The sequence below is a fragment of the Crinia signifera genome, chromosome 12 (genome assembly GCF_055691185.1).
Source record: "Crinia signifera chromosome 12, ASM5569118v1, whole genome shotgun sequence".
Lineage (NCBI taxonomy): Eukaryota > Metazoa > Chordata > Amphibia > Anura > Myobatrachidae > Crinia > Crinia signifera.
In genome coordinates, this window is record NC_139228.1 from 42,134,015 (window position 1) to 42,157,387 (window position 23,373).

The 23,373-nt window shown below is 42.1% G+C and overlaps 1 protein-coding gene across 1 annotated transcript in view; it reads left to right on the top strand.

Moving 5' to 3' along the window:
• Positions 1-22,121, top strand: part of C12H14orf39 (chromosome 12 C14orf39 homolog) — a 139,365-nt gene extending 117,244 nt beyond the window's left edge. The window contains exons 16-18 of the mRNA XM_083166588.1: positions 7,022-7,148; positions 20,652-20,703; positions 21,865-22,121. Of these exons, the coding sequence (XP_083022714.1) occupies positions 7,022-7,148; positions 20,652-20,703; positions 21,865-22,049 (364 nt within the window). The 3' untranslated portion in view covers positions 22,050-22,121. The remainder of the gene's footprint in view (positions 1-7,021; positions 7,149-20,651; positions 20,704-21,864) is intronic.
• The last annotated feature ends 1,252 nt before the right edge of the window (positions 22,122-23,373 follow it).

Here is a 23,373-nt window from a genome sequence, read left to right on the forward strand (position 1 = left end):
GAGTCCTGCCATGCACCCAAATGGTATTTTTTGGTCACATGTGAGGCATTGCCGTACTCGGGAGAAATTGGGGCACAGATTTTGGGGTGCTTTGTCTCCTTCATTCCTTGTGAAAATGAAAAATTTTGAGCCAGAACTGCATTTTTGTGTAAAAAATTTAATTTTTAATTTGCACAGCCCAGTTGTATCAAAATTGGTGAAACCCCTGGGGGTTTGAAATGTACACTATACCCCTAGTTGAATTCCCTGAGGGGTGTAGTTTGCAAAATGGGGTCACTTGTGGGGGGGTTCCACTGTATTGGTGCTTCGGGGGTCTTGCTAATGCGACATAGCACCCACCAACATTCCACCAGAATCTGTGCTGCAAAATCCAAATATCACTCCTTCCCTTCTGAGTCCTGCCATGCACCCAAATGGTATTTTTTGGTCACATGTGAGGCATTGCCGTACTTGGGAGAAATTGGGGCACAGATTTTGGGGTGCTTTGTCTCCTTCATTCCTTGTGAAAATGAAAAATTTTGAGCCAGAACTGCATTTTTGTGTATAAAATTTAATTTTTCATTTGCACAGCCCAGTTGTACCACAATTGGTGAAACCCCTGGGGGTTTGAAATGTACACTATACCCCTAGATGAATTCCCTGAGGGGTGTAGTTAGCAAAATGGGGTCACTTGTGAGGGGGTTCCTAACTTTTAGCATCTTATGGTGCCTAGAATCCTACATGGTGCCTAAAAAATAATCTCATAAAAAGGAGGCTCCAAAATCAAGTAGGTGCTCCTTCTATTATGAAGCCTGTGGTTTGGTCAACGTGCACACTAGGGCCACATATAGGATATTTATGAAAACAAAAGAATTGGGGGAATCAATTTTTAGTCACATTTCTCTAGTAAAATCTACTGTGATCCTTAGAAAAATGTATTCAAATTGAAAATCTGCAAAAAAAATGAAATTTTGAAATTTCACCTACACTTTGTTTTAATTCCTGTGAAACACCTAAAGGGTTAACAAACTTCCAAAATGCTGTTTTGAATACTGTGAGGGGTGCAGTTTTTGAAATGGCATCATTTATGGGGGTGTCTCACATACAAGTCCCTCAAAGTCACATCAGAACTGAACTGGTCCCTAAAAAAATCAGTGTTTGAAATTTTCTTGAAAATTTGAGAATTTGCTATTCATATTTTAAGCCTCCTAGTGTCCAAAAAAATTAAAAGTAGGTTGAAATAATGATGGAAACATAAAGTATACATATGGTCTATGTTAGTTATTAACTATTTTGAGTGGTATGATTATTTGTCTCACAAGCAGAAAATTTAACATTTTGCAAATTGCTAAATTTTCAATTTGTTTATGACATTTTGGTATTTTTCACAAAAAACCACAGACTGTATCGACCAAAATTTACCACTAACTTGAAGTACAATGTGTCACGAGAAAACAATCTCAAAATCACTGGGAAAAGTAAAAGCAAAAAAAAGTTATCCCCACTTAAGTGATACCTGTCAGATTTGAAAAAAAGGGCTCTGTCAGGAAGGCAAAAACAGGCTGCGGCGGGAAGGGGTTAAGGAGGTGGAGTGTGCCATACTTACCCAAGACCAGGGTTGATCAGGACGCCGTCCGCACTCTGCCGCCGCCATTCCACCGTCTCCCCCCGTCTAGCGTCACAGCTACCGCATCCGGAATCGAAAAACCGGAAGCGGAACTTCACCAGTCGTGGAGTGCGGGGGAACGGTCAGGCTGCCGCACAGTCCGGATGTTGTCACTGTTACACATCTGTAGTCATGGGAACCCGGCAACACACATTTCCAATGTAAATGAAATGAAAACCAAATAATATATACAAAAACATAATATAACGGATCCACAGTGTTCAGTGCGTGTAGCCATATATAGGGAATCCAGTACAGGTAACGATATCCCTCCTATAGTACGTCATATCAACCGGGACCTGTATATACTGGATAAAAAGGCTTACACACACTGCGCATGTGTGATCAGGAAAATAAACCATACACCAAAGCATATAAACAAAAGGAAACCTATGAAAGCACACAACTAAGTATTAGGAAGATACAATCAAAGCAGCAGAGTACATATATATTTATGAAATAGGCCGATTAGGTCAAAAAAGACCCAGTAGGCTCCATTGGTATCACAACACACGTATCTAGATGAAAATGGACATATTTAATTCGTCGTTGAGGCCTTTAGGAGCAAGAGATTGTAAATCGTAAATCCATTGGCTCTCACGTTGGAGTAGCCTTTTATGCCGATCACCCCCTCTTCTCATCGGGGGAATATGATCGATGTGCATAAATTTAAAGTCTCTCATTCGATGACCACAGTTTGCAAAGTGCCTTGCTACTGGAGGGGTTAATTTGTCTACCTTGATCAATGCTTTTTTCACCGAGGAGCGGTGAGCCGCAATTCTCTCCTTTAGAGTTCGGACAGTTTTGCCCACATATATCTTGTGGCATGGGCATAGGACTATGTATACCACAAATTTGGTGTCGCAGTCCATGCAATGTTTGAGAGTGTATGTCCGCCCATCAAGTTTGTACTGCCAGCTGCTGCCCGTGACAATGTGCTGACAGTTGACGCATCCAGAGCATCTAAATGAGCCTTTTTTGGTATCCAACCACGTCCCGACCCTGTCCACTCGAGGACTAATGTCGGTGTAGACCACATGCTGTTTGATATTTGGACTCCGCTTATAGCAGAAAAGTGGAGGTGTCCTGCAGGAGTCACTTAGCACTGGGTCTGTGCTCAGGATATGCCAATGGGTCATAATCGCAGATCGTAATTCACCAGATGTAATCGAGAATGTGTTAGAGAACACCATCCTGTCCTTTTTGGCTTCCCTCCTCGTCGCATTACTCAAAAGGTCCTCTCTCTTTAAAGCAAGGCACTTGGATTTGGCATCCTCTATTTCTTTCTTGCCATATCCTCTGTTGGAAAAACACTTTCCCATTTCCTCAAGGACCCCATTTAGGTCTTCTCGCTGTGAGGTAATCCGTACAGCCCTAAGTAATTGGGCATACGGCAATCCCTTTTTAAGCGGTTGTGGGTGGAAGCTTGTAGCCAAAAGTAGACTATTTCTGTCCGTCGGCTTTCGGAACAGTTTGGTCACAAACTTCCCATCCACAATAGATACGGAAACATCGAGGAAGTCAATCGATTCCCTACTGAACGTGTGAGTGAACCTAATGGAGCCAGGGAGAGAGTTAAGCAGCATCACAAACTCATCCAGGAGATCCTCACCTCCGGTCCAAACAAAAAATAAATCATCGATGTATCTCACATACATCGAAATAAATTTAGAAAATAGTGGATAAGACATAATGAACTTACTCTCAAAATCATACATAAAAAGGTTCGCATACGATGGGGCCATGTTTGACCCCATCGCGGTCCCCTTTAACTGCAAATAAAAACTATTATCGAACAGAAAATAATTTTTATGTAAAATAACATCGATGAGCAAAATCAAAAATTCAATCACCGGGCCGGAATAGTGAGGATTCCCACAGATGGTCCGTCTAATCGCTGCCACTCCCTCCTCATGGCCAATATTAGTATACAGGCTGGCGACGTCCATAGTCACCAGCATGCTGTTGGAGAGTGACCCATCAAACTCAGAGAGCTTGTTCAGGAAGTGGGTAGTGTCGCGCAGCCAGTAGGGTGTATTCTGGACAACAGGCTGGAGATGAAAGTCAACATACTGTGATATGGGCTGACACAAAGACCCAATGGAAGAAATTATGGGTCTCCCAGGTGGAGACACCATAGATTTGTGTATTTTGGGTAGGACATAGATGAGGGGTATCCGCGGAAACTCCTGTGTAAGGAAATCCGAGATCCCCTCATCTATCCATCCATTAGACAAGCCCAAACCAATAATGGAGTCGATCTCCGTCTTATAATTGGTGGTTGGATCAAAACGCAACCTCTTATAACACGTGTCGTCCATGAGCTGACGTAGTACCTCATTCACATAATCATCTCGATCCAACACCACTATCCCCCCGCCTTTGTCGGCGGGGCGGATAATGATGTGTTTATTCTCACGTAATGTCCGTAAGGCTTGTGTCTCCTCACGTGTGAGATTGGATCGTTGAATATGTGTCTTACGTACCACAGGCACTACATCTTTACGTACCAATCTCATGAACGTCTCAATGGACACGTTATTGCTGGGGGGTCAAATGTAGACCGTACTTTAAAAGGACACAGATTCATCTCGGTGGGATTCATCACAGGTGCCTGTCTAGCAAAGTAATCCTTTAGCCTCAATTGTCTCTGTAATTTATACAACTCAGTTTCGCAGTCGAAGGCCCTCTGTTTATAGGTGGGGACAAACGTGAGCCCCTTATTCAATACACCCTCTTCTGACTGCGTGAGTTGGTACTTAGACAAATTGAACACCACTAATTCTTGTTCCCTCTCCGATTTTTTTGTTTTTCTGTGTTTTGTACCACCCCGCCTGCAAGGTTTTTTCCTCTCTGTCTGTTGCGTGTGGCAGCACCCTCTCCTAAAAAAGAGGCAGTAGCTCCCCTAGATGGTTGATCAGACTCACTCTGACTAGAATCTACATCCGTGAATTCAATATCACCTCGTCTTCTGTTGCCAAAACCCCCTCTCCAGGTACGTCTGGCTGGCTGACCCGTTACCCAAGGATACATCCTGCCATCCTTATAGTCTTCCTTAACCGCTCTATATTTGGTTTTCTTAAATACCAGCAGTTCAGATTTAAATTTCAACACAGCTTCCTCCAGTTTAACAAGCCACTCTCCAGCAGCATCAGCTTTTAAACATGTAACACCAGTACTCTCGCATAAGTTAATCTCTTGTTGGACATTAACGATATCTTTATTTACTTGTTGTATAACAAGGACCATTAGGTTCCTACTGCACTGGTTGAGTATCTGGCACCATTGGGTGCAGAACTCTTTGTTTGATCTGCCCAGTGTTGGTTGGTTTCGGACCCTAAAGCCCCTTGGGATAAGATTGTCCTTATAATACTGCGATAAGGTAAGTCCATGCAGCTCCAATTCAACCAACCGTTTGCGCAGTTTTAGCAAGTCGGAGTATATTTCTCCTGGTCTGTCTTGGTCAAATGCCAGCACTGTAGTGTCATTAAACAAGATCTTAGATATGTCCTTATCTGTAAACCTCTTGGTACTAGTTAGGTCTTCCATAGGTGAATCCACCACTTGATCAACCCACTGTAAACAGTGGTCTAGATCACAAAAATGGGAAAGAATAAAAAAACCACAAACAATGTATATACAATAGACAGGAAGGTGCATGTCCAGAATCCAATTGCTTGGCATATATGTCACTTGAGGGAAACGCACACTTTTCAAAAGCAAAGTTGAGTGCCAGGTCAAAATATTAGAATACAGCCTTATACCACCAGCATTAGTTGCAAATGCAAATGATAGGACCAGCACATCCAGTATTAAATGAATATATCAGCACATTTATTCAAATAATGTGAAACAGGTCAATACTTATCCACGGGCAGCAGCAGATCAACATGGAATGTCACATGGATCAAAAGGCAGCACAATAGTAAGCCGTGGAGCAATCTGGTGCCCTGACGGGCCGTTTCGGCGCTTCTGCGCCTTTCTCAAAGGGAGTCACACAGAATGAGCCCAAAATGACCATATTTAAGGAGGTGGAGTGTGCCATACTTACCCAAGACCAGGGGTGATCAGGACGCCGTCCGCACTCTGCTGCCGCCATTCCACCGTCTCCCCCCATCTAGCGTCACAGCTACCGCATCCGGAATCGAAAAACCGGAAGCGGAACTGAGTACACCAGCCGTGGAGTGCGGGGGAATGGTATATATATATATATATATATATATATATATATAGCAAGGGGTTTTCAAAACGGCACTCAGTAGCATATGATAACGTTTTGGTGCAGGGTCCAATGTAGTAGATAAAGAAAGCGCTTACCCAACCTCGCAGATGGACAAGAGACAGACCAGCACTCAGTAAATAGGTGAAAAAAATATGTGTATTGAAGTTGTATTACAGCATAGTAACAATAGGTTATTACAACATCACAGCTGACCCGACAGCTGTTTCAAACTGGATCACACGTCCAGTTCTCATCAGGGGTGATGAGAACTGGACGTGTGATCCAGTTTGAAACAGCTGTCGGGTCAGCTGTGATGTTGTAATAACCTATTGTTACTATGCTGTAATACAACTTCAATACACGTATTTTTTTCACCTATTTACTGAGTGCTGGTCTGTCTCTTGTCCATCTGCGAGGTTGGGTAAGCGCTTTCTTTATATATATATATATATATATATATATATATATATATATATATATATATATATAGACACACACACACACACATGCTCTAGTAAGCCCAGTTGAATCAAATGCTTCTAAAGCTTGTCTGCTACCTTGTGATTGCCTCTGTGTTTGTGCATGTGTGTATATAGATGATAGCTTTACTGTTTGTACTGTCCTGTGCACTGTACCCCAGTACACTGTGTCAATGTTTCATAAACTGCCGTGTGTTTGTGCTGCAGCTTTTAGCCAAAATCGGTGATAACAATTAATTGAGATGTGAGGTGGTCAAAATTGAATGGCAATGATTGGAAATAATGCTACTGAGATTAATAATTTTTCAATTTGTGAAAAAAAAATGCAAATTCAAATCCAAAACCGGTAAGGGAAAGTTGGCAAATGCACATCCAAACATTTCTAATATATATCTAAAGATACACATGTCCAGTTCAGTATAACAGATTTCAAACACTGATTTTTTATTTTATATATGTGTTAGGCCAGTGTCTGTTAAAAATTTTATTTTCACCACATCATAAAGAAAATCTAAAACATGAATCCTTGATCCATCTTTTAAAACATGCCTGAAACAAACACAATTATTTACTATTAACTACTAACTTACTATGATGCATTACTAGATGTAGTTTTTCGCTATTATATACCCCCTATTAATTTGTAAATTATGTTTTTTATTCATTTGCTTGCAGACGCTTAACAACCATGGAACAAACAGAAAAATCACCCTTCCTTAATTTTTTAAAGACCTCTACACCCAAAACACTTAACTCTGGCAGTCTTGAATCCACATTTGAGTCAATAAACTTTCCAGATCAGGTAAAATATATATGTATATAGCAAATATATCTGCTTGTAAGCATAAAATTAACGGTGAACATATTGGGCCTGATTCCATGTCAGACATACCTGTGTCCATTTTTTTGTCCAGCCACTTGCTTGATACCTTATGTGAGTATCGGTGCATCTTTGCCGATTATCCACCTCTCATTCAGATGGCCCACCTGCCCCCTGCTTTTCCATCTGCAGCCATAATCATCAGCATTGGCGATTACACCAACTCCATGCTGGTTCCTTTTGAATATAGGCATTGCATCTCTGTGTGCACACTGCTAAGTATGGAAGTCAGCCTAAATTCCGCGGAAAACGCAGGATTTTTCTAAAAATATATATGGTACTACAAAGAATAAACAAGAACTCATGCTACTTAACCCTCGAACACATACGTCATTTGGCATTCAGTAATTTCAAGTGTTTCTTCGGGGTGTTTTTAACCCCTGTATGTGTTCTAGAGTTAATAAAGTTTTTTTTTTTTAAAGCTTCTGGAGAGCAGAATTTCTAAAAGATTGTGTACAAGTCAATTTACCTCTTCTAAGTGGAAAAACTGGGCCATTTGCAGCACATCTAATCCCAAAGGAAGCCTTGCTGTAAATAACCAAGAGATTGGTTTCCCAAGAAGCCAGCTAGTGGGGCCAAATCTGTAGCTAGATGTAGAAACACTTTCTTACCATTCAAGTCTCTGTAAGCTTGCTCTGTGGTACAGTGTGTGGTCTGGCGCAGCTCGTGCCTGTCCAGCAACACTCATCTCAACTCCTTGGCGCTGTCCCCTCACAGCAGGTACTTGTTCCTTACAGCCTTCTGCCATTCTCATCCTCATCACCATGTTTACATGCCGCAGCCATATCTCCAGCACACTGGGATTACCTCCATTCTCCGGACATCCAAAATGGATCTGTAGCCATTCATCTACAGATTGATTGTCAGATCTGGCTGGTTGGAACAAACAATAATAAATCTGTAGAATTATGTCCAGCTTTTCCTGATTTTCACCAGCTTCCACTATGCTTCAGCTTCAGAGCAAGTCCAAGCCGCAGGCGTGACACTAGATTTCGACATAGCAAATTATACCAGTAAATAAGAAAAAATTGGATCAGCTTCCAGAAAGTAAACTTCTGGGCGACCATGAAACTACAATGTACAACACTAACATTTGGTACACAAGTTACTACATTATAATGGTCAAAAATAGTCTATGTGGGGGTATAAGTACTGTATATGTGACAATACATTACACAGATAAACATATCAACATATACAGTACAAACATAAACACACATTCTCGCTTACCTGCAGCAGCAGAATTTTGTATATAGGTAGGATGCACAATATTTGGATTTTTTTCATATTGGCTCCTCCCCTCCCTTTTAGAAACCTCTGGTGTTACGGAGAGGAATAAAATTACAAAAAATGTTAGGAACTGGCACAATACAGATAAAATTCTATTGCCTATGGAACTATGGACTATTCATTCCCCTTTTTTGGACATGATCTTAGACCTCCCAGTTATATCATTAATGCATGATACTGATATCATTAATTATATATTGTAAACATCGGCCAGTGTATATTCTCAATATCTATAACAATGCACGCTCCAATGTACAGAGAGCAGGGGGTGGGTCAGAGGTTATTGGTCAGTGTGTATGCACTATATAATTTGGGTGCCGGACGGGGTCCCGACAGTCGGGATCCCGACAGGAATTTACCCTACGTCGGGATCCCAACTGTCAAAACACCGACAGCCGGGTTCCCGACGGCCGTCGGCTATTTTTCCTCGAGGGAGAATAGAATAGGTAGCTCGCGTAGCAAGCCACCGTGCCCGCAGCGTGGTGAGCGCAGCAAGCCCGCAAAGGGCTTAGTTGCACTCACCATGCTGTCTGATTCCATCCAGTCGGGATCCCAACATCGGGCTAATGACTGTCGGGATCCCGACTGTCGGACCCATGTACCACACCCATATAATTTACCCATTGCACCTACTATATAGTTAACAATATCGTCAGTGCCAGGAATCGCCAATTGTGTACCCAGCATAACTCTGCTGTGTTATTAATGAAGACAAATTTTTATTCTAATTATTAGAAGCAGGATTACAAAATGGATTGGATAACTGAGGTAGCAGGACTCATACTGTACTTGAGCAATTTCGGCTTGCAGCTGAACAACGTCTTTTATTTATAAACTTGAGGATTCATCTGTGGAAAAGTCAAATTGACTGCAAACATAAAATCAGAGTCTCTCAGATTTCCGCACAATATCCTGGCCAGATTGAACTGTAATAACTCCCACACATTTGAATCTATATTAGTTGTAATAATTGGATGGTTTCCACCAGTATTTAAACGGAGAAAACAAACATATTTTTTTAAGATTTAGTAATGATCAAGTGAAGAAATAACCCGAGCAAATCACAGGTGGTAATTGACAAATGATAAAAAAACACTGTTGTGCTATACTCGAGAACACAATAGTAAACAGACATGAGATTGTACTGTGGTGAAACACTGCAACATTCAGAACAGTATTATGCTGGATTCCAAATGAAATAGACTGATACTGCGGATATAAATTAGAATGTCCCTGAACTGCTCTGATGTGTTTGCAATGGAGTCATACAGATACTGATAACAGCAATGTCCAGTAATAGCTCAAGTTAGTTGTGATATATGCTCAGCAATAACAACAGAGCAAATATGCAGAGTTGGTACTTTTAGAACCTGGTAGAACCAGAGGTGGAGTACAGATGGATAGTTGGACAAGGAACTGGTACTTCTTATTTGTAATATGAATGCCTTTGAGAGTTATCTGGCACACAGGAGTCTGTGTATGAGATTAAGGCCCTTATTCTGGTTGAATTTTGCAGCTTTGCGAGTCCGACTGCACGGCCCCCCACTCCCTCCTCACTTGCTGAGTTCCCCGCATGGGTGCTAGTGCAGATTGGTGGCACATGTTCAGGAAGCCACACATCTAGTGGATTTCAGAACAGCAGACATTATTAGACACACACAGAAACACATGCAGAAGTGTTTATTGGTGGTTGTTCATCTGCCAGTTTACATTAAATGCTACTATAAATCCTTACCTTCCTTACCTTTTCCGTTCTCAGATGTCGAAGTTTAACATCTGTGCACTCTGTAATACTAGTAAGTGTTAGTACTATATGCCTTATATACCACCATTGGTCACACTTCTATTATTAATACCAACCTTATAGCAGGTGCAGTTTCTCCATCTGACCATGGCCATTAGGAGTTGCACACAATGCTGATGTTCATGCAGTTGAGTGACTTCCACAGAGGCCATGTTAAAAAAGGAGAAACTGCGACACCTTCACCTTTTGATTGACTGCCCAGACCTCCCTGCCGTGTTTACCTCTCCAAGCGAGAGAGGACCTAGCGATAAGTATCTGTTCTGTTATTTAATATACGCTGCGGGGTTCTGGACAGAGTAATATGTTGACCGTTGTTAAGAGATGTTCGTAGTTAGTATGCCAGAAGTTCTGTTTATATTGGTTGCGGTTCCCCTGCCTCACGGGAATCTACATATTTACGCTGGCTAGTTACATATAGTAAGATAGTTTTGTTTTCTTATAGATGCCTTTTCCCTCCTAGATTCCACAGGTGGATTGTTAATCCAAATAGTTATGTTTTATTTAAAAATGTCGTTACCAGAGGGGCGGCCTTCCCTTCTCCCTCATCTCTGGAGATGCCAGGCCGCCACCCCCACACCCCCTCATACTACTGCATGAAAACCCCTTTTCTTTCCCCTGCAGTAGTCATGCGGGTCCAAGTTGAAGGACCCTTTTTGTTTTGTCTTTCCCTTTACCTCCTTCTCTTTCCCTCTCTACACCTGTCCCACTTCCACCCTTCCCCCCCCCCCCCCTGGACCGCATTACCCACCAACAATTCACCCCCCCTAGTATACAGAACATTCTCAGCACCTCCTAAGCCGGTATCATGCCCAAGCTAATCTCACTAAATGTTAAGGGGATGAACTCCCCAAACAAGCGTAGGTTAGCCCTGTCAAATTTTCATAAACTAAAGGCGGACATAGTGGCCCTCCAAGAGACGCACTTTGCCTCCCCTAACCCCCCTATATTTAAAGACTCGAACTACCCAACAGCTTTCTACGCCAATGGCCCCTTTAAACGCAACGGAGTAGCTATCCTGTTTAATCGCCACACCCCCTTCACCTGCCACTCCCAAACTGCCGATAAGAATGGCAGATACTTGATTCTCACTGGCCTACTGGAAGACAGACCGACGACTATTGTTTCTATATACGCCCCTAACACAAACCAAGTCGCATTCCTACGCAAACTTTTCACTCTCGTACGAAAAATTTCAAAGGGCTCCCTGATATTAATGGGGGACTTCAATCTAACTCTTGACCCTCTGCTCGACAAATCCCGACTCCCCCCTAGCCACCAATCCCATTTAAACAACCAGTCGACAGCCTTACGCAACCTCCTATTAGAATTCGACCTGTACGATACCTGGAGAACAACTTACCCGACTGGTCGAGAATATACCTTCCACTCCCCAGTCCATAATACCTACTCTAGAATTGATTTCATTTTATGCGACAAATGGTCCCTGCAACACTCTGCAGGAGTCGATATCCTTCCCATCACATGGTCAGATCACGCCCCTGTTATGTGGCAATGGAACTTTCTTCCATCTAAAATCCCTCCCAGACCATGGCGTTTGTTTCCCCACCTCCTATCAGACCCAATAGCCAAAGATATTATCTCCAAAGCAATAAACGATTATATGTCCACCAACCAGGTGACAGATACTTCTGTAATTAACCACTGGTGTGCATTCAAGGCAGTCGTCAGGGGGGCGGCCATAAAAGCCGGCGCCACCCTGAAGCGCATGGCCATTGCAACCCAAAAATCCCTGGAGGCCAAACTGTTAGAACTCGAAAATAAGAACAAAAAGTCCCCCTCCAACTCCCTGAAGACAGAACTAGCTTCAATACGTAGCCAATTGCAAAAATTACTCATGGCCCGCACCCAATCAGCTCTAAATAGGCTGAGACAAAGATTCTACCTAGCGAGCAACAGATCAGGCAGAATGTTGGCCCGAAAACTACGGGCACAACAAGCCAGAAACAGAATTAAACATATAATATCTCCCAATAAAGAAAAAATCAGCAACCCTAAAGATATTGCAAATCAATTCGCCGACTACTATTCTAAACTTTATAACCTCTCTCGAGACCCCTCCACAAGTCAGCCCACTACTGCTACCATCCGGGATTTCTTAGACAAATTACATTTCCCCTCCCTTAACCAAGAGCAGCTAGACTCCCTAAATGCCCCTTGGTCAAAGTCAGAAATCCTGGCGGTCATCAGATCACTCCCCCGTAACAAAGCCCCAGGGCCCGACGGGTTCATAACAGACTTTTATATTGCCTTTAGCGAACCCCTATCTCCCTATATGAAGGATTTGTTCAATGAACTCTCCTCTTCTGGCCACGCTCCTCCGGAGCTACTTGAGGCTAGAATAGTGACCATCCCGAAACCTGGTAAAAACCCTGCCGCGTGCCAAAACTACCGCCCGATAGCCTTATTAAATAGTGATATCAAAATTTTCGCCAAACTAATGGCATCTCGAATTAACCAGTTCCTGCCTTTGCTGGTGCACCCGGACCAGACGGGGTTCGTCCCGGGGCGTCAGGCCCCGGACAATACCAGGAGAGTGTTCAACTTAATTGACTCTCTGTCTAAGGAGCAAGGTCTTCTCCTTCTATCTCTCGATGCTGAAAAAGCATTTGACCGACTAAACTGGCAATATATGAGAGAGGTCTTATTACGCTTCGGATTTAAAGACAGGATTCTGACGTCAATTATGTCGCTTTACAGCACCCCGTCGGCCCGGGTGTTTAGCAATGGATTTCTTTCCTCCCCTTTCTTAATTTCCAATGGCACTAGGCAGGGATGTCCCCTCTCGCCCTTAATATTTGTCCTTTCCATAGAACCATTAGCCATGTCTATTCGAAATAATCTTAACATACCAGGCCTTCAAGTAGGTCCCACTAACCATAAACTTAGCCTTTTCGCGGATGATGTCCTACTCTTTGTGACGGACCCCATCAACACCCTCCCAGCTATCCACACAACCCTAGCCTCCTATAGCGCTGCCTCTTATTATAAGCTCAATACATCAAAGACCGATGCCCTCCCAATCAACCTATCGACCTCCCTCCCATCATTAAAGGCCAATTATCATTACAACTGGCAGGCAAACTCTATAAAATATCTGGGTATCCACATCCCCCCAAACATGGCATCCGTTTTTGAGGTCAACCTATCCCCTCTCTTAACTTCCCTCGCATCTCTCTCCAGGTCCTGGCTAACATTTGAGGTCTCTTGGATGGGACGGATGGCAGCATTTAAGATGTCGCTACTCCCTAAATTAATGTACCTGTTTCGCACCATCCCATATACCTTCCCTAAAAAGTCCCTGCAAACGGCTACCTCCATCCTGACAAAATATGTTTGGTCAACAAAACCCCCGGCTATGGCCCGCTCCAAAATGTCGCTGCCTAGGGCATTTGGAGGACTTGACCTACCTGACTTATACCAATATCAAGCAGCCTGCCTCCTGGCCTCGTCTAAATACTATTCCGAAAGAGAAGCTCCGGTGGCGTGGGTGTGTATCGAGCAAGCCTTCTCCCCCCAAATCCCTCTCCCTGACTTACTCAAGATCCCAAAACACATTAGACCTCCCCTAACTGACCTTCTCCCTGCAACTATTGCCACTCTCCACACATGGGACCAACTACTTACCACCCTCCGTGCTACGACAGCCCTTATCACTACACTACCCATCACCACGGTGGCTAAGCTAATACCCAACCTCAACCTGAACCGATGGAAAAATGTCGGGATTAACACCCTGGGAGACGTGTTAGACGCCCACACAATTCTCACCTTCACCTCTCTTCGAGAAGCATACTCTCTTCCCCCCCAGGAACACCACCACTACCTACAACTGGCCCATTGGTGGAACGCTAACTTCCCCAACCACCCTGCCCCAGATACATATAACCAAGCAGCCCTCTCTCGACCCACCCTAACGTTATCCAGGGGGGACATCTCCTTTTGGTATGGCACCCTGATTACCCCCTTTGAGTTCACTAAGACCTCTGCCCACAGGAAATGGGAGGCAGATCTGGGAACCCATCTATCTGCTCCCCAGTGGCGTAGGATCTTTTTAACCTCCTACACAATGTCTCGCTGCCTTAACCACTCGGAGATGCATATCAAACTAATCAATCGTCTTTACCTAACGCCAGATCGACTTCATACATTCTGGCCTACATGCTCTAATATGTGCTGGCGGCAGTGCGGAAGTGTGGGTAATATTTACCATATTTTCTGGTCCTGCCCTAAGCTCAGGGAATACTGGGATGAGGTCTTTAAGTTAATCTCCACGGTACTTCAGTTGTCCCTCCTCCCCGACCCACTCATAGCCTTACTCCATATATACCCCCAAGGGCTCCCAACAGGGAAAACGTATGTTCTCGGGCACATTCTGATTGCGGCCCGAGCAAACCTAGCCCAACAATGGAAACAGGCCCACCCCCCCTCCCTCCTCCAGGTTATCTTAAAAACGAACCACCACTACTATATGGAGACAGGCTTTGCCACCTCCCTGTCTAAGCCCTCCTCACTCCACTCCAAGTGGGCCCCCTGGAGGAATTATATGACAGACGGGTCAGAGGCTGAGACTCCTACCCCCGATCATCCCGGGCAGGCGCCACTGTTCAGTCTGAATGAACTCCCAGACCCAGATTCTCCCACGCTCTAAGAATCATAAGTACTACCATTAGACGCGAGCTCCCAGATACGGAATACTGTACAGTTGGTTCTCTTTCCCAGGCTCCATATTATACTGTATGCAATATATTTGATATGTACTCGGCTCTGCGTAGTGCGAGACTGTCGCTATGTTATATTTGTAACTTTCGTCCTATTCATTGCACCCACTGTATTTATTGTATTGTTCCCCCAACTGAATGTAGTCCCCCCCCCTCCCCTTTACCCCTGAATATCCCCTCTTTTCTTTTGTATCCCTTATAAAACTTTATGTTAATAAAAATTATTGATGGAAAAAAAAAAAAGGAGAAACTGCACACTTCAATGTTTTAATTTTGGAAAAAGGGCTTTTTTATTTTTGCCCTAGGATTTCCCACTTTGCACCAGTGCAAAGCAAAAATAAAAAAGCCCTTTTTCCAAAATTATAACATTGAAGTGTGGCCAAACTGGGACCTCTATCACACAGGTGTAAACTCCATCTAAAATATATGCACTCAGTGCATTTGGGTGAAACTGACATCCCCCTGTGTGATATAGGGGAAAGTCAGCTGTAAATTTAAGTCTGGAGCAATAAGGGCCAAAATTGATCCCCCTTCCCCTTGGTATAATAATACCCATATTGGTGAAGAGAGAACCTACCTGCTGAATTATAAACACCTATGATATGATGGGGAATACGTATTAAAAATCTCTAATGAGTGGGCGAATTAGCCAGAATACTGACACTAGTAGGGATGATTAGGACAACAATCAAATCTCCCCTCATATAGCATGAATGTGTCAACACTCAATATAAATACTCCAAACCCCTATCATAACATCTTGATACACACTCCGCTGATGTGAGCAATCTGGAATTTGTACCAGATAAATAGCCATTTTCTGGCAATATAGCCAGAAAGCCCAACAGCCTAAAAGTAGAAACTATAAAAGCTACAGGACAGCCTCCTCTCACATCCTGATCACAGTCAGGGCTAACACAGATTCTGTATTTTTAAATACACTATCTTTTCACTAATTTCTTATAACTATACCTGCACAATGTATGTTATGTGTTATATGTGATGTCTTTTTAATCTCTTATTTCACCGTGTCTAATTGTACCAATGACCCCGAGTTTATGTTAATAAAAGAAAAACAAAGGGACATTTTTTAAGAAAAACTTTATTTGAAAATTAAAAGATTAAAATAGGTGTGCATCGAACCAGCAACCGCTTCCTCTTTGTCTTTTCATATACATACTATTGGTTGTAAAGATAGCACCCCCACCTGGCAAAATCCGAAACAAGGTGGACTCAACACCCACATATAAGGGTCAAATAGGTGGAGTGCAGATCTACCCCCCCCCCCTCTTGCTCTGATATATGCAAGTGCTAATCTCAGCTTTTCCTTTGTGCTTCACCATTGAATGGAGAGCTGAAATGCCCTCTTACCAGCTCCATTGTTTGTGCAATTGTGATGAAAATTGTAAACACTTCAACCTTGATGCAACATCCATCGCACCATCATCATTTGTCGTAGTCTAGGATTTACTGAGCAAGTACCAGTGTGCGGCCGCAGGAGATGTCACCAGTCTCAACTTCCGGTTTTCAGAATGACAGCTACAACCGGAAGTTGAGACTGGTGAGACCTCCGATGGATGCACACCGGTACTTGCACAGGGTGGGGGCAAGTCATATGCTTATTTGCTACATGTATAAATGTGTTCTTTTGTATGTATCACTGTGTGTTTATATCCTGATAAAGGGGTCACCGCACCCCGAAACATAGATAATGGATCTTTTGGATTAACAGTCCCCCCTTTTCACCCTTCTACCTGCCTCCGAGTATGTCCCCATTTATTTAGGCCTATGAGTAACTTATACTAGTTGCCGTAATCATATCTGATTTTGTTGAGACATTCTCCCTGCATAGTTTATATCAGCACATTATTGGTTTTGGTAAAAGTCTTTTTCTTTTTAATTGCTTTATATTACTATTTTCCATTATTCTTAAATTTTTCATTTTATTTTCTTTTTTTATTTCCTTTGCTTTTTATTTTTATATGTAATATTTATTTTTATTTTCATTATCATTTGGTATGTTTGATTACTTTCTATGCCAGTTTTTAATGTACCAGCCTACCTAGTTGCCATAGTAAATGGTGAGCCCGGCTAATAGGTTTTAATGTATTTGGCTTTGCGTTCCACACTGCGGTTCAACTTAGTGGTACTTCTGCATAACGTGATTACGTCATGCGGTCCACGCTGCAGTTCAGCTGAACGGAGACACTGTATGTGTTCTCCTGGCTGCTGTCCATGTTCCAGCTGGCGCGGTGACGTCATGCCTGTCACGCCGCGGCTCAAGAGGACGGATGTCCCGTCTAGTGCGCAGTTGCGGAAAGCCCATATATGGACTTCTGCCTGTAGGCTGATCATTGCTGCTGGCTTGCAGGTAATTGTTTATGATGTAATACAGGTGTATGTCTTTGATTTTTTGTGTATTATCACGGCGCCAATTAGCATACGTATGCTACCATACTGAAATTGCATTGCATCGCATGTCACGTTAGAGTGCCATGCGATGCGTGCCATGCGATTTCAGTAGTTAATATGGTACTTCTATAGTGGTGTCTGTTACGCATTTAGCATAACTGTGGTTTCAATATTAGCGTGGGTTACATAAATTGCGTATTCAGTCAGAGATAGTATTCCCGCTCTCTGTCAGAATCATTCTGAGGTGAATTTCTGACAGGAATGGCAGCATCACGCAGACCTGCAGGAGAAGTGTCCGAAATGTCTGAACCTGTCACTAATATGTTCAGCCTGCCTAAGACGGAGGAGGAGGCTGTCTAATTCTTTCAACACCATCATCTGCTGCCGCTGACACAGAATTGTAAAAACGGGCACCCTATGCGCTTGACAGTTAAAGAGTGCATGTGGCGGAGCCATATCAAAGCATGCTGTCAGAAGGTGAGCCTAAGAGCAGGGCATTAGTTTCCAGAGTGCCGGTTATCATTCCTCACCCTGATAAGATTTATATATTCCTGGGCAGAGGAGCTCACATCAATCCATTATTCTGAGCGTCAGCTCCAAATTTCAAATAAAACTGTGGTCCTGTACAATGGATGGATGCGGGAGGCCTGCACCATGGACCGGATGGCGCAGCCGCAGCGTCGTATCGGTGGGCCAGGCCAGATTGTTGAGGTGGATTCAAGCTTATTGTGAAGAGAAAGAGCAATGTCGGCCGTACTTTGCCTCAACAATGGATTTTTGGCGGAATCTCACGTGAAAGTGGTCAGTGCTTTGTGACAGTGGTGCCAAAAGGGATGCCACCACTCTGATGGCGGCCATAAATGAGAACATTTCGCACACCATTTATTCAGATTGCTGGCGGGCCTACAGTACAGAGCAGTTGGAACAGGCTGGATATAATCATGCCAGAGTTAAACACAGATATAACTTTGTTGACCCTGATACACACACAAAACATTGAATGGCATAGGGGCTCATGCAAATAGCGGAACAAGCGCCAAAGAGGCACAGCACGTCATCATTTGCAATCCTACTTGCGGGAGTTCATGTGGCGTAAAACTTTGAGTGCTGATAAGCCATTTGAGGACATCCTTCATGCACACTGACACTGTTTCCAAAGGCAGATTGACTGTTTTATTACCTTTTATTGTTCATGTTTTTTCCTCATTAATGTTGTTAATCTTGATTGATTGCTATTATTGTCATTATTTATAGTGATTATTGTGATTACTTTATTTAATATGCTTTTTCATTATTACTTATTAAGTAAATACCAGTTATTTATTAACACATGTTGTCATTACTGTGTCAGTTGTATAATATTGCAGGTCAGAATGTGTCTCAAAAACACCCCCACTATCCACGTCATCCCGAAGCGTGGCGAGCGGACGCGTTACGCGTCCTCCCGACCTTTTCATACCCTCACTATCCACATCGGCGTGGAGATGACTTTATATAGTGTGGTGAGCGCAGCGAGCCACCCAACCCGAATCGTGGCGAGCGGACATGGATTACTTAACATGTATTTCGCATCCGCTCGCCACGTTTCGGGCTCGGTGGCTCGCTGCGCTCACCACACTATATAAAACTATATAAAATCAACTCCATGCCTACGTGGATAGTGGGGGTATGAAAAGGTCGGGAGGACATACATATATACACTCAGTTTTTTAGCATCACATATTACATAGTTTTTTAGCATCACAGAAACTCGCATGCGATCGCATGTGTTTTTTAGTGTAATAATATGGGGTGTGATGCGATATTTGGACAGGGTGCAGTGAATAAATTAACTAGTAAGATCGCATCACATCGCATGCCACGAAAAAGTGCCATGCGATGCAATTTCACTACGCAGAATAGCCCACTAAGAAAATAGCGTACTGGGCACCGTGATAATACACATGTACCGATTTTTTTATGTTGTTTGAGGCACATAGCCCTATATATAGCCAGATTTTGACAGTTGTTAGTTGAGCATTCCAAGATGAAGGTGTCCTAACACCGAAACGTTATCGTTGACTGTATGAGTATTGCCTGTCCCCACATTGATTTATGAAAAGGGTGACAAATGTTGGATATTTCTGGCTGTTGATGGATTAAAAGCAGTGAATTGTTTATTTACTATTGGTGTGCTGGCCCACTTACTCAGTTACTTGCTGTTTTCAGCTGGGACACTTTGCAAGAAATCTATATATAGATCTATATATATCTATACATCTATATATATCTATCTCTATATATAGTTCACGATAAGCAGGCACACTCCCTCACTTTAACAGCTGCCGCGGTGCAAGTCATAAATCATATATACATCGAAAGCGCTGCACCCATCGGACTTCACACGGCTCTCAATTACAGACTCATAGTCAGCTGTAGTTCAGCAACGTTTCGGGATTTTATTATCCCGTCCTCAGGCTGTTAGACAAACATATCTATATATATTTATATCTATCTATCTATCTATCTATCTATCTATCTATATATATATATATATATATATATATATATATATATATATATATATATAGCAGATTTCCAGGGGATGGCCGGCACTCCAAATAGCAGCAAAAACAAAACCGGGTGCCCTCCCAGGGGAAGAGAGACGAAGGCTCGCTCCAATATATAGGTGTACAGCGGGTGGCACTCCAGCAAATAACGACAGTAATCACGATCTGTGTTCCAACGTTTCAAATGTTATTTCAACACACTGATGAAAAATGTTGAAATAACATTTGAAACGTTGGAACACAGATCGTGATTACTGTCGTTATTTGCTGGAGTGCCACCCGCTGTACACCTATATATATATATATATATATATATATATATATATACAACAATACAGTACCTCTAACATTGCGCTACGTTATATTGTGGTCGCTTCCAACACTGAGTCCCCTACTAATAGGATCTCACAAACAACATCAACCAACCAATAGTGTTTTCTTAGCCTAATGTACTTATATACAAAGATACATTCGTTCATTCGTTGGCACTCAAAGGGTTAAAATGAAGTTATGTAGGTGGTTGCATGACCTATCATAGTCATTTACAGAGAAAATGTTATTAAGCAAATTCAGTGCCTCATTTATTGAAATTATTTTAATATTAAACTGTATCTGATTTCATTCTTAACAGTTTAGCTTTCCTGGTGTGGATACCAATACATCATCGCAACATCAAGACATTGGTTAGTATCCTTATTTGTATAAGAAATGTTATGGTGCAATGTTCTGTTATAATAATATCTGCATTACAGTTTTTAGTGTAGTTTCGTACTTATTGCAACTTAATTTTTTTTATTTTGTAACAGGTGGGGCGGGGGTTAAATTGTGCTGGTGGAGGGTGGTTCAGGTTAGTGTTGCTTTGGCAGTACAAAGGTGTACATTTACAAAGCAATGGCTTTTAGCTCAAAATATAAAGTGTCCCTAATATTAAGTGCAAACCATGGCGTGAATTGCATCAAAATAACTAGATACATTGTAGACCCCAAGGCAAAAGATTGTAAGGACCCCAATGTATCCACCTATTGTTAAAAATGTATGTAACACATGTAACTTTGATTGGGAAGGTAGACCCCTCTCAGATCTGGGCCCACAGCAGCTGTTATCCTTGCACCTGTGGTAGCTACACCCATGCACTGATCAGTGACTTGTGTGAAAAACAATAACACACAGCAGGAAATCTGCAATGGATCCCAAGCTAGCAATATACTGTCGTCTGCAGATGCTTTTTTTTTCTAACACTGGGGAAGATGTATTAAGCCTGGTGAAGCGATAATGTGGAAGGGGATAACTCACCTGCCAATCAACTCCTCACTGATAAGCTGCTGCGTTATCACCTTCTTCTTTATCTCCACTTTTGGCCCTTATTCTGGTTCACTCGCAAAGGCAAATTCTCAAGCTTTAATGCCCAGGGCTATTCAATTACAGCCCCTTGTTCTCCCCATTAAATAAATCTGTTTTTAAGATTTAACACATAGAATCTAGGATATATTCCCAGACGTATGTGTTAATACTGGTGTAGTGCCCAATAACAGGGTCTTTATCAGGGATTTTTTTTTACGTCTTTTCAGACATGGGGGGTTATTGAGACATAAGCGCTGCTCTGAGAAATTGAAGAGCCCTGCAATCAGATAGCCATCGCCCCGCCAGAATGAAAACCCGCCCAGTACAAAGATGCAAATGGCTTACAAAAATCACGGCAATCAGCTTATAGCTACAAAGCCATTCGCAACTCACTCACCATCAAATGATTTTTCCAGTGTGTGCAGTTTGTTTGTTTAGAAAATAAGTTTTATGTGTAATTTACGGTGTTGCAATCTCACCAGTGCAATATAATACATTTTCAGGAAGCATATTTGGAAAAATGGAAGGAGACAATGACTTTGCGTTTCCATTTGCATCAAAGTCTCCACAAGCTTTTGATGAAGAAAAAGACGAGTTTGGGTTTATGTTGCCATTTGGAAAAGAGCCAAAAACTCCCAATTGCTCCTTCGAACCTTCACAACGTAAAATTAAGTTCTCATTCTTTTAGGTTCATCTTTCTTCTGTAGTTTGTTGTCTAACAGTTGAAATATTGTTTTATGGGTTCAATTATTTACAAGTATCCAGACCAATCAGTTTTATTTAAAATGGTCTTTTTTAAGTTTGTCTGCAGCAGTAAACCTCAACTAACTCTTGACACTAGTTATTAAAGCTTTGCAAATACACATTTACTTCTGAATGATCAAATTAGTACTCAGTTTTGCAATGTCAAATGCTGTGTCTCACATAAGCAATGCGTATATTAAATATCCCTTGGTTATACAAATTTGGCCCAGCGATGCATATATTTCCAATGCTATGTTTTGGACAATAAAACACACTGGTCCATTGAGTCCAGTAGTACTGGGATCTGAGTTTGCAAGGAAAAAAATAACACTTTTTCAACCATTGATATTATACCACATAAACAGTCCTTGAGTGAGAGACTGCCTTGGTGTTGTTACCATGAAGCTAGTGCTTCCTAGGTATTGGGGCTTGCATATTTTCTTTTTGTAGGCCCAATTTCCCTAGGGAAACCATTTCTATGTCAACCAGCCTAGGGTTGGAATGACATTATGGTAGTGGGACCATATGATGTGTGTTCTCATGTTATATTGCTCCCTGTCAAAGTCTAGTGCTGGTAATCCTATTTTTAGTGGGACCCAATACTGTTTATTCACTCAACAATGCCTAGGCTTTGAAGGCTACTTCTGGTGATACCTTGAAGGATGGGGGTCACACCTTTTTAAAACACACCTAAACATCCTGAAAAGCTACTGATGAAGCACAGCTTGGCTTCTAAAACTTCAAATCTCCAGGTACAGTATTACATCTGGCAGTTTGTATGCCAAAATTTCAGTGACTTGTATTGTTTAACTGTACTGTATAAGATACTATAATCAATGGTTCCAAACTTTCTTGAAACACCTAGAATATCAGCATTTTTTTCAATGGCATTCCTAGACCATATAGTAATTGTCTGGTGATCACAAATAATATTACCCTATATATGGGTGAGAGGGCAATACATGATCATTTTATCTGTACATATATACTGTATACAGTAGGTACCGACATTTGAAACATGGGAATTATGTCTTTAAAATAATGCAACCACTTAACCAATTACAAGACAGTATTACCCTACCATACATTTTTTTTCATCTCTCGATCTTGTGACAAAGTAAAAATTGCCACCAGTTAATTATTGTTATTATAATTGTTATATTATATTCACTTTCATTTGAAATAAATCAGGTGGCACCATACTGGTATCCTAAAACAATTCAGTACTGAGAAAATGAAATACATAGATGATATCTTTGCCCAAGTGC